The 11235-nt window shown below is 55.0% G+C and overlaps 2 protein-coding genes and 2 long non-coding RNA genes across 5 annotated transcripts; 1 reads left to right on the forward strand and 3 right to left on the reverse strand.

The window, feature by feature from the left end:
- Nucleotides 1–205: 205 nt before the first annotated feature.
- Nucleotides 206–2383, reverse strand: LOC147911333 (ral guanine nucleotide dissociation stimulator-like). Its single transcript, XM_087428013.1, has 4 exons — nucleotides 2091–2383; nucleotides 1592–1666; nucleotides 501–622; nucleotides 206–299 (listed from the first exon to the last, which is right to left on the reverse strand). Exons 1-4 carry the CDS (start codon nucleotides 2238–2240, stop codon nucleotides 206–208), a joined length of 441 nt encoding a protein of 146 aa, XP_087284139.1. The 5' UTR covers nucleotides 2241–2383.
- Nucleotides 2384–3125: 742 nt separating this feature from the next.
- On the reverse strand, nucleotides 3126–6118 carry LOC147911334 (ral-GDS-related protein-like). The gene is made up of 6 exons (XM_087428014.1): nucleotides 6004–6118; nucleotides 5794–5960; nucleotides 4806–5021; nucleotides 4335–4438; nucleotides 3780–3849; nucleotides 3126–3239 (listed from the first exon to the last, which is right to left on the reverse strand). The coding sequence occupies exons 1-6, from the start codon at nucleotides 6116–6118 to the stop codon at nucleotides 3126–3128; spliced, it is 786 nt and encodes a 261-aa protein (XP_087284140.1).
- Nucleotides 6119–7592: 1474 nt separating this feature from the next.
- Nucleotides 7593–8455, forward strand: LOC147911335 (uncharacterized). 2 transcript variants are annotated; one of them, XR_015551156.1, is made up of 3 exons: nucleotides 7593–7684; nucleotides 7764–8120; nucleotides 8367–8455. It is a non-coding gene; the product is annotated as an uncharacterized LOC147911335 (long non-coding RNA). The 2 variants fall into 2 exon arrangements; XR_015551157.1 differs by having other exon boundaries at nucleotides 7956–8120.
- On the reverse strand, nucleotides 7940–10196 carry LOC147911336 (uncharacterized). Its single transcript, XR_015551155.1, has 3 exons — nucleotides 9734–10196; nucleotides 8316–8625; nucleotides 7940–8057 (listed from the first exon to the last, which is right to left on the reverse strand). It is a non-coding gene; the product is annotated as an uncharacterized LOC147911336 (long non-coding RNA).
- Nucleotides 10197–11235: the final 1039 nt, after the last annotated feature.

Consider the following 11235-nt stretch of genomic DNA (forward strand, 5'->3'; position numbering starts at 1 on the left):
CAACAGCACCCCATTTGTCCCTGATGCAGGAGGCATCATTTAGCATCACCCATTTCAGAGGATGCAACTGAATCCCAGAGAGGAGAGGGGAGCGGCCTGTCCCAGGCCTGGTCAGCACTGGAGCTGGGATCCAGGCCCATGCTTAGCCCGAAGCTGTACTGAGCCCCAGGATTCAGTCGCTCCTGGTCCCAACACTCACTTGGCCCTAAACTGGAGGATGTCGGTACCTCGTTCTCCTGAAGAGCCGCATTTTGCTCGCCTTCTGGTGTGCGGGCTCCAGCTGGCAGGAGACCCAGTAGCTACAGGACAGAGTGGACCTGTGAGCTACCAGGAGCCACACATCAGGTGCCCCTCCCAGAGCCTGCCAGCAGCTGAGTCCTGGTGCCCCATGGGTCACCACGCTACGAGTTCTGAGGCTGATCAGGGAGCCAGGCTGCAGGCTCTGGAGCTGGCCATCAGAGAGAGTCTGCCCTGCCCTCACCCAACTCCTGTCCCCTCACCTCTCATGGACACTGATGGGCTCCATGGCCTGGAACCAGGCCCCAAATCGCTCATCGGGCTCCAGGTCATATGCCTTTGCAGCCTGCTGGAGCAGCTGTATCCTCCGGATGAGTGTGAATTTCTGGGAGGAAGGACAGGATGCAGACAGGGCTTGGGTGGGGAACGCTGCCAGGGACTTGTGCGGAGTGAGGCTCTGGTGTGGGGTCTGTGCTCACTCGGGAACCCTCCTTCCTTCCCACTCCATTCAGGACTTGCCTGTCCTCACAGTTGGCTTGAATTAGTTCCTCATCCAGGAAGGTGTCCTTGATGCCAGCCCCTCCCGCACCCGCCAACGTGATGGGATCCCCAGCTTTGTGGATCTGACTCTCCCAATAAATGTAAGACCCAAGGGATGAGGCCAGAGAAAGTCTTGCCCGGGGAGGTCTCTGATTTCCACATCCCCACCCTCCCCATAGCTGCTCACGTCACACCATTTCTGGAAGTTGACCCGACTTCCCTGGAAGGGAGACAGCCAATGTCCATCAGAAACAGCCCCCTAAGCCCATAACCAACCCCCATCCCACGCCTTCTCAGGCTTCAGGAATGTCAGGGCCCAGCAGAGGGCAGACCTTCCACAAAGAGAACTTGACACTGGGCCAGGCTCTGGGCTCCAGAGCAGGAGGGACAGGGGAGCTGAGGCCAGAGACCTTATGTAGCACACCCTCTCTGATGACAGACGGGGAGACTGAGGCCTCAGGGAGGAAGGGACAGCTGGAACACAGAAGTGCTTCCTCACTTGCAGGGGCTGATGGCACTCCCCCAGGGGCAGGGCCCGAGGGGGAGGCTGAATCCATCTCAGACACAGCCTCCTGCAGCTCTGCAGGCAGGCAGCTATGAGCTTCACCAGCCCAGGTAGACTGGTGGGGGGCTTATGCGGAGCGTCTATTCACGCATTGCTAACATGTGCCTGACTCCCCAGCTCCCAGGGGTGGCCATGGGGCTCTCATGAGAGGAGGTTTGCCAGATACTGAGAGCTCAGGTCCCAGTGCAGGGCTCTCGCCTCCCAAACCTCAGGATCCTGCTCCCTGGCCCCACCTCCAGGCTCACTCACTTCCAGATCATCCGCCATCCCAATGTCCAGCAGCTTCAGGTGATAGAGGATCATGCCCAGGAAGGGGATGACACCCTGTGAAATCAGAGTGGGAATGGTGAGATGAGTCCCACCTCTCAGGTGCCCCCATGGACCCTCCCCCGAATCCCTTCACCCCAGCCTCCTGCCCACCACAGACTCCCACAGAGAACAGCCTAGGAGCCTCAGCGGCCTCCCCCCAGTGGCCCCCTCCAGGACCACCCAACTTCCCCAGTCACCTCCCAGGGGCGGCTTTTGGCAAATCCTAGTGTATGTGGTCCCAGCCCCTCCCCTCCCTAACACATCCTGGGCCCAGCCCTTCCAGGCCTCCTCCTGGTCACTTCCAGTGCAGGCATTTCAGGCTCTTGGGCTCCAGGAGCTGGGCTGGAGGAGGAGGGACCCCCCTCTTAGGGAGGCCTCCAGCCGTGAGGAGAGTGACCCCTCTTCTGACACTTGGACCCTCCACCTCAGGCCACCTCACCTGCTGCTGCTGCCTCTCCTGGGCTCCCTGGGGGTCCATCTCCAGGGTGGCCCTCACAGAGTTCACCTCCTGCAGGGTCAAGGACCGGCTCAGGAAGGCCATGTTCCCTTCTCCATGTCTCCCAGGCCCCTGATGTTGGACCCTGGACATCTGGTGTCTATGGCTGCTCCCATTCCAGGGTGCCCTGATTCTAGATCACTCCCAGCTCCAACACTCCCTCCTCTGTGCCCTCAGGCCTGCCCAGGCCCCTAAGCCTCTCTCCTCATCAGGAAAGTGTGAGGAGGACTCCCCATGCCTCCCCGGGTCCCCTGAGGACTCAGTGTCATCTGACTGTCACCAGTGCTGTCCCCTCCCCCATCGAGGAGGAGGAGCACAAAGCTCCTGCACATTCCTCTCCCCCTTGTACCTCATCACCCCTGTGAGGCCTGCACCACAGATCATCTCCCTCCATTTCCCAGATGAGGAGACCGAGGCCCACAGAGGGGCAGTGACTTGCTCAAGGGCCCGCAGAGGAGACCACTCCCCCTCCCAGCCAGAGGCCCTGGCCCCCAGCCTTCACTCCTCCTCCAGACACACCTCGGACCAATGTCCTGTCCTCTGGACTCTCGGGGTGTGTTCAGGCCCTCAGTCAACATGAGCCATGGATGGAGAGGCACAAGGTGTCTCGGGGTCCCATGCAAGTGGCTTCTGTGTTTTCCAGCCCCCTGGGATTCCCTGACACCAGGCTGGACCTGAGGCCATGCCAAAGGCCTCAGCTCCCTAGGATCCCCTCAGGATTGTCCCTGCACAGAACTCCTCATTCACTCACTCAGGAAGGGGACCCCCTTGTGCCACATCTGAGTGACAGTGTAGGGGCTGACCACGGCACTGTGTAATGGTGACATTTGCATCCTTTTTCACTTGGAAACTTCTAATGTCCCTTCTCCTTTCTCAGCTCTCATGTTTGAAGTCTGTGGTCTGAGCCTTTGCACAATCCTTAGGCCCCTCCTGTCAGGGCCTTGATGGAGGCCATTAAGAATCTGTCAGGTAGGCCCATTAAGAATCTGTAGGTTCTCCGATAATTCTCATTGCCATCTGGGGCGTATCCTTGTTGACAAGGCACCGGGGGAGACTCACTGGTTTGTCAGCAGTGACCACTATCGGGCTAGACTGCACAGTCCCAGAGAGCACAGAGTTCTGTCCCAGATCCACCATTTGGCCCAAGGCTGTGCAGCCCCTGTGTCCACAAGGCCTGTGTGACCTCACAGTGCCCATCCCTGGGACAGGCAGAGTGCCCTCCCCTGCGAGCTGCAGTGAAGACAGAAGGAGCAGCAGGGGCCTGGCTTCCTGAGGACAGACTGGGCTGCTTTAGGAAGAAAGGAACCCCCACCCACTCCATCCACCCGCCAGCCTGAAGGATGATGAGGGCCAGCTGATGGGTCCGCATGGAAGCCAGACACCTGCTCATTCTGCCAGCTCTTCACCTCTTGGAACAGTCCAGGCGACACCACTGTATCCCGTGACCAAGGCCTCCTGCCCCAAACAGTCCCCACCTGCCCCTGCAGCTCACACCCCCCGCTTCCTGTCCAGCTGGACAAGACAGACCGTTATTTCTCGGGGAAACTTAAGTGAAAAACTTACCAAAGCACATCCTGCCTGGTCCCTCCCCACCTCACCTCCCGTCCTTCCAGATCTCCCGCCTCCACTCACCTCCTTGAGAAGCTTCCTGCTCTCCCGGTGGCATGTATGGAAGACCTTTTTAACTATTTTACAGTTCTTCCTGAGGAGGGAAAAAACAAAAGAAACACTGTGGTGTGGTTTGAGGGTAAATCCCTTTTGTTTGAAACCCCAGAAGATCCAGACAGCCTGGATGAGCATTTTCACTGTGTCGTCTGAGCCCTGAGGTGTCTGGGACTGGGGAGGGCGCTCTCCTATTGTCACCTGGGGCCTCCATTCTCTTATTTTCTCAGCAGATGTGTTTTAAACAGTCTTAATTTCACGTGGACAGAGAGTTCTGTTGCTGCAAACACTTGAAAATCTTCAATTTGGTCCAAGCCATGATCTGTCACTTAGGGAAACTGATTCCTGAGGCAGAACCACTGGCCTAAGTTTTCAGAAAGACTTGAAGCCTGCCAACCAGGTCAGACCCTATCCCCAGGGTTTGCTGTCTCCCAGGAGGTCCCAACTGACTGAAGGGCAATGCCAGCCCTGTGGGGGGTGTCTGGTCCACCCAGGTGGTGCTCGCATGGAGAGAGGCCTACCCACCTGGACACCTGTCTCCACGTCTCTTTTAAGCGTTGAATGGAGGGGCCCTCCAGAGCCCAGAAGATCGTATGGAGAGAGGAAAGGTTCCTCAGGCCTTGGCATTCCTGGGGAAGGGAAGAGAATGAGCTGTGAGGGGGAGCTGGAGCCCTGCTTCCTCTGGCTTCTGTCCCCTCATTGACGTCTCCTCTCCTGGATGAGACAGCAGCTCAGGGAACCCGGGAAAGACACAGCTGGAACCTGATGAGGAATACTTCCAGGGAGGAGGATTTTAGCTCAAGCCAAGAAAGGAGCCCAGCAAGGGGTGAGCTTCCTACCACTGGGACCAGGAGTCAGGTCATCGAGGCCTGGCAAGAGGGGCCTAAGGTTTGTGCAAAGGCTCAGACCACGGACTTCAAACGTGAGAGCTGAGAAAGGAGAAGGGGCAGTTCCCCCGACTCCAGAGAGGGGCTCCCAGGGCCTCCCACATCTTACCTTGGCCACCTGGATCCAGAGCTCCACCACCCTGGCCCTGTCCTGGGCCGTCATGCTCGGGTCCCCAATGCAGGTGGTGAAGATACATTCGACCACTCTGTTAAAGTGGGTCATGGTGGCATGGATGGTCGGTGCCAGGTGCTCAATGCCCCTGTTGTCACCCTGGGACAAGATGGAGTCCAGGAATTCATGGGGCCTCACTGTCTTGAAGAGTTCCTTGGGAGGACAGGGAGTGTCACCCAGCCCTGCCACAGCCTAGCTCAGCTTCCGCAGCCCCCAGTCCCAGGCCGGGTCAGTGGTGAGAGCTGGAGCTCAGGAAGCTGAGAATGCGGCCTGAGGCTTGTGGGAGTCCCTGGGTGTTGCCTGTGTCCCCTGAGGGCACCCAGCACAGGATGACCCAGGAACCCATACTGTGGCGCAGGGAAGTGGCATTTGCTCGCCGCCCAGTCTCACTTCCTCCAAGCACCAGAACTCGGCTCCTGCTTGACCATCTCTAGGGGCATCTTCCACCCATTCTGACCATCCTGGGGTCTGACTCCTCTTTCAGATGCACATTTCCCCAAGGCAGCAACAACCAGGGGCTTTGTTTGTCTGCCTTGTAGTCAGGTACATTGAGGTGCCTAATTAGTGCTGAGGCTGTTGAGGCCTCCTGGGCAAATGAGTGAACTACCCAAGGACGAGACAGCACTTCAGTGTGCTCCCCTCCCCCACCAAAGCGCAGACTCTGCCCAACTTCCTCTCTGCTCCACCTCATCCAACTGCACAGCCACTCTGCACGGCAGCTGCTCTCAAAGTCCACCCCTACTGTCCACATGAGGACAGCAAAGGCTTGGGAGTTAAGAAGGCTGCTCAGGTTACATGAGGGTAAGTGGGGAAGCAAGAGGTTGGACCGAGATCATGGGATTCTGGATCAGGAAATGGCAGGTCTGGGGCAGCTGATGGCACAGGGATGGCCGGACCCACCTGCCCTGAGAGCCCCGCTGCTCACCACATCCATCAGTGTCAACTGCTCTGCCACCAGCCGGGGAGGGAACTCCAAGAAGTCAGGCTTCTCCTCTCTCAGCAGCTTCTTGGTGGTCACGTACCAGGGGCAGGCGGGCTCTGGGGCTGGATCTGGCTCTGCTGTTAGCTCTCCAGTTGGGGGGAGTATTCTCCCTGGAGCCAATGGTCCAGCTGGCTCCAGCTCAGGAGCTGGCACTGGGGCTGGAGCTGAGGTTGGTGGTGGCTCTGGCCCTGGAGGGACTGATGGAGGTGACACTGGCTCCAGCTCTAGCACAGGTGGTGGAACTAGAGCTGGAGCTGGATCTAGTCATGGAGCTGGCCCTTGCTCTGGCTCTGGAGCTGGAGGGAGCTCTGGAGATGGTACTGCAGCAGGAGAAAGAAACAGTTTCACTCAAGTAGCTGACTTCCCCTGTCCTGTCAAAGCCAGGAAAGAACCCACTGCCTTTAAGGAAACCTAGCCTGTGAAGACCCTGCAAATCATCTTCCCAGACTGCAGTCCCCTCACCTACCAGATCTGCCTCAATGGGCCATGGATACTCCAGCTGGACCTGGAGAAGGTAGGCGTGGCCCTGCAGCCCCGAGCCAGGCAAGCTGAGATGCAGAGAGGCCAGCTTCATGCTGAAGCAGGGATAGTGCAGGAGCTCCCAGAAATCCTGCCCTGGGTCCAGGCAGGTTCCCACCAGAGAAGAGATGGCACTGGGGGAGGCAATTGGGCAACAGAGTCAGAGGCCTGGCCTTTCCCTCCACACTTCTCACCCAAGACACCCTGGCTTGGGACTGGACCCTATGCCTGCCCCTCTCCATCCAGGTGAGAGCCACATGGCAGCCCTGACCCCAACGAGGCTGTCCTGGCTGTGGCAGGCCTGCTTATCCAGCAGGTTGACACAGAGTCTGTTGTGACTCTCTTCCCACGGACACTCTTCTCCTGAAGGTCTGGGACACAGCCCACCTCAGCCCTCCATGCACTTGTGCAACTGGATTGAGCACTGAGACAGATTTCTGACCAGGTTGCTCACACACCTCCTGTTCTGGGCCTGGAGGCGGTGGTCAGAAGAGGTAGATGTGGAGAAGGGGAGGCAGATTAAAATGGGTCTGTGGTGGGAATGGGTTTCTAGGGGAGAACTCAGCCCAGCCACCCCTCTGGTTCCCAGGGGTCCTGGCACCCATCCATAGCTCTTTGACTCCTGTCCTCCTGGAGTGGAAGCCACCGGACCTCTGCCTTCCCATGGGAATCAAAAGATGCGTGAGATGCGGCTTCTGACAGGCTCCCCTCAGCCACAGCCTCCATCTCTCCCCACAGCTTGTTCTTTAGAGACAGGAGGCCGTCCTTCTGGACCCAAAGACCACTCACTTTTTTAGGTGGTCCTGCGCTCTGCCCTCCTGGCTGGAATAAGGGGAGATGCCTCCAGATGTAAAGGAGGCTATGAGGGCATCCCTTGGGATGGACGGTGGATGACAAGACCTGCGAATGATGTCGAATGTCAATGTCTGACTCTCAGACGGAAATTGAGGCCACGCATTGTGTCTCCTTCATTCACTGAGTTTACTGTCTCCAAATGTCCTGCATGCAGTAGGTGCTTAATCTACATGGTTGAATGAATGTAGTCCACCCAGAACCATCCCAGACACCTGAGTGGGCCTAGGGCCTCTCTGCTGCCCCAGAGATCCTTGACTGGCTACCCCAAGGAAAAGGACCAGGACCAGCTGGATGGAATCTCCAACTCCTTGACAGGGTGGTTTCCATGTGCTTTTCCAAACTCAGTAAGGCGACATCTCAGAGATGGGTGAGGCAGACTACTTTTCACAGGGAAGAGAGAAATAAACACCATGAACAACCACAGCACGTCCACAGCCCTCTCTGCAGAGCCAGGCACCAGGTAAGCAGCGGCCATGGCTGATCCCATTAGTTCCTACAAGATCCCCATGAAATTTGTCCTCTCCCACCCTACTTTTCAGAGGACCAAACTGAGGCTCAGAGAGATTTGGTGACACTCCCAGGACACACAGCTGGCAGGGGGCAGAGTCACCACTGTGCTGAGGAGGGAGTGGCCACTCACCTGGTAAACAGCTGGTCCAGGACCTGGTGGGATGTGTCTAAGGCCGAGTAGTTGACCATGAAGGTGGTGAAGCTGAGATGTTCCTCCTCAGGAAAGCTGGTGCGATGGACTCTGTCAGCTTCTCCATCATGCCTGTCTGGAGGGCCCGCATCCTGCAGGCCTCATTGAAATTCACGGTGGACTCATCCTCACACTGAGGGAGAGGAGGAGGGACATACACTCAATGACATCATGGTGAACCAGCGGGAGGATTGAGGTGACTTTCTACCCTCCTGTGTAGCTGGTGGGAAGGAGTGGAGGTCCAGATTGCTTTCGGAGTGGGGCTGTGGATCACTCTAATGAGAAAGCCCTGAGGGGTTCCAGGGGAGACTCAGATTGGAGTCTGCATTCTAGTAGTGCCTTGGTCATCTCAGAGTCCTGGGTATGAAGACCCCTCTGCACCCACACTCACCTCAGACCAGCCCTCTTCATTGATGGACTGGTGCACCTGTGTCCTCTCCAGGGAGATGGCGAACTGGAAACCATCTACCAGCTCCTCAACCATCACTTGGGTGCAGCTCTGCAGTGACAGTGCCCAGAAGTCAGGCCAGGAGGCATCAGGGGCCTGCCTGGACTTTGCCACAGAGGGAAACCCCACCACAGTTCAGGCACAGAGGGGCATCTGCATAGTCTCCATCAGGGAAGGAATGTGATGACACCTCGACGGCCTGGGATTCACATGTGGGTAGAAGAGCTTGGTCCCCAGCACTCACCATCCTCTCCTGCAGCCAAATCTTCAGTATGAACATGACACACAACCAGATCTCCACCATTTAGCTACCTACACCTGCTCAGGGTGGTTCCTCCTCATACTACCTTCTCTAACTCCACCTCCCACATACATACACATACATAAACACACACACACACACACACAATGAGGGTCAAGTGGTGTGGGGCTGTCCATTTGGGATCACAGTTGTGGCCTGACCTAGAGTGGCCTGCCCTGGGCTATGCTGTTACCTGATGGTTCCTCCTGCCAAAAGGCCACAGACATTCGAGGTGAGGGCTGAGCCAATATCTAAAGCGACTTAACATGCTCTCATTCTTGGCTTTCCGGGGGCCAGAGCCTCGGAAAGTCACAGGACAACATGAGAACATCCTGCTGTGTCGAGTGTCTCCACTCAAATGAACTGGACAGGAGGTTGTGGTTACAATGTGGGTGCCTGGTAACCAGAGTTCTAAGTTCTGTTGGGGGCTGTCACCAAGGAAGTGAGGTCACTTCTTCAAGGTTCTATTACTTGGCCCCTTCCTTCAATCAGACCCACCCAAAGCCCCCGCTAGGCTGTTGGCTGCTCTCCCTCCTTGCCCATGTCATCTCCATCACTGTACACAAATATCCATCACCACCCTCCCCACAGCTCCTTGGGAGTGGAACCAGTGGCCAGCTTTGAGGAGAAAGAGCTGAAGTCACACCTCTTTTATCCTACCAGTTCTGTGTCCTGGAAAAGCCACTGTGCCTCTCAAGATCTCCCCAGTCTCCCTACCTGCACAATGGGGATGGTGCTAAAAACAGCTTTCTAGGAACATCGTCAGGTGTATATGAGATAATACCTACAACACCTGTGGATTGGTGTCACATGTGTCTAATGCTGAACCTCCCATCTATGTCAGTTCCATCTATGCAGCCTTCACAAACCCCCACTCCATACTTCTTGTCACACATCATTGGCCTGAATTTGGTCTGGTCATTCTTATCTGCAGCAGGGGTTAGGAATTTTATCTTTTACTTTGTTGAATTGCCACCCAAAATAAAACTGATTCTTTGTTCTGAATATTAAGGGAGAAGGTGAACAGTGGAAAATACCCGTGCTCTCGCCCTACACTAACCTTCAAGTTGAAGGGGAGGAGATGAGCTTTTCAGATGAATCAAGCATGTATTTATCTACCACAGGCTCTCTTTTCTTGTTGTTTATTCATCCACAGAGAACAAGTAGTCTTGCTTCCAAACCAGAATGTATGAGACGTCAACTGCCCTCTGTTCCCAGCAGAGTGACCAAAACCAATTTGTTGGCTTTTATTTGCCTGGCCCTTGTAAGTAGATCTGAGAACATTCTTTCTATGTCCTTCATAGAGTGGGTCTGGGAGGGTCTGAGGTTGTAGAGAATTGTAGGCAAATAGCAGGCTCCTGAAAAACTGAGTCAAAGTTGAATCTCTGTAATTCGAAGAAGGAGAGTGACATCAGCATCATCGTGGAATAAGACACCTCCTGTTTTTCTACTCCTGCACTAACAATGCTTTGGCATCCATCCATAGACAAAAGTGCCTTTGTGGGAGAAGTGGGATACAGCACTATATGGCAAGGGACACAGAGGGAGTCTCACCCACCTACGCATCTGGTAACAGGCAGGCAGACCTCGGTCCCAGCTCTGGGCCCTGCAGAGGCCCGTGAACCAGCTCAAGCTCCTTTCAGCTGCTGCATGGAAACCCCTGAAAACACTGTCTTAGATCATGACACACAGAGGAGAGGGCCTTTGTGGAAGTCCAGGTTTCAAGAAGAGAAGTTCCAGCCCTCTGTTGGAGCACAAAAATATGAGTCTGGATGGGTTGAAGAGTTTGGGGGCATTGGCAGATAGGTACTCTTAGAGGGCTTTAAAGGATGTGGATCCTGTAACTGCACTGAGCACTCCATCAAGAAGTCTCCCATGACTTGTGGGGTATGCCTCACCCATGGATCTCCCCAGCTGGCCCTTAGGCACCCCCAGTGCTCTGCGTGCCTCACATACACACACCTCCACCCTAGGGCTTCTTCCCTGTGTATGCTCCCAACAATGGTGGTTAGAGTGAATTTTGGAGGACAGCTAGTGAGCACGTGCAGAAACTTGGTCCAAATCCACAGGCCAGAGAGAGACCACAAACTTGAGGTTTCACACAACCTCTGGAATACAAAAGGGAGGCTGTCAGTGCCCAGCCTATTACATCACAGCATCAAGAGAATGCATACAGGCTGGAGAATTCTGCCATTAATGAACAAATTAAAAATGCTGAGATTATACTGGTATAACACATTAAAATACAAATGTATTATTGAAACATACATTAAGTTTAAAAAAATGACATTTCAAATGTTGGAAAAATTAAGTTTGAGAAACCTTGTAGGTGGTCAGTAAACATCTGTCCCTCCCTCCCTCGCCAGAGCAGCCGTATGTATATGTATAAATACACACACGCACACATATATACCCCCTATAAGTTATATATATAGAGAGAGACGCATATGTGCATGTGTGTCCACAAACACTCATACATATATATAATGCATGTACCTATGTATATCATATACATGTATGTATACATGATAGAATACTCACATGCACATGTGTATATCTCTA

Source organism: Ceratotherium simum, unplaced genomic scaffold (genome assembly GCF_057802395.1).
Source record: "Ceratotherium simum simum isolate JZ-2026a unplaced genomic scaffold, ASM5780239v1 HiC_scaffold_43, whole genome shotgun sequence".
NCBI classification, from domain to species: Eukaryota; Metazoa; Chordata; class Mammalia; order Perissodactyla; family Rhinocerotidae; genus Ceratotherium; species Ceratotherium simum.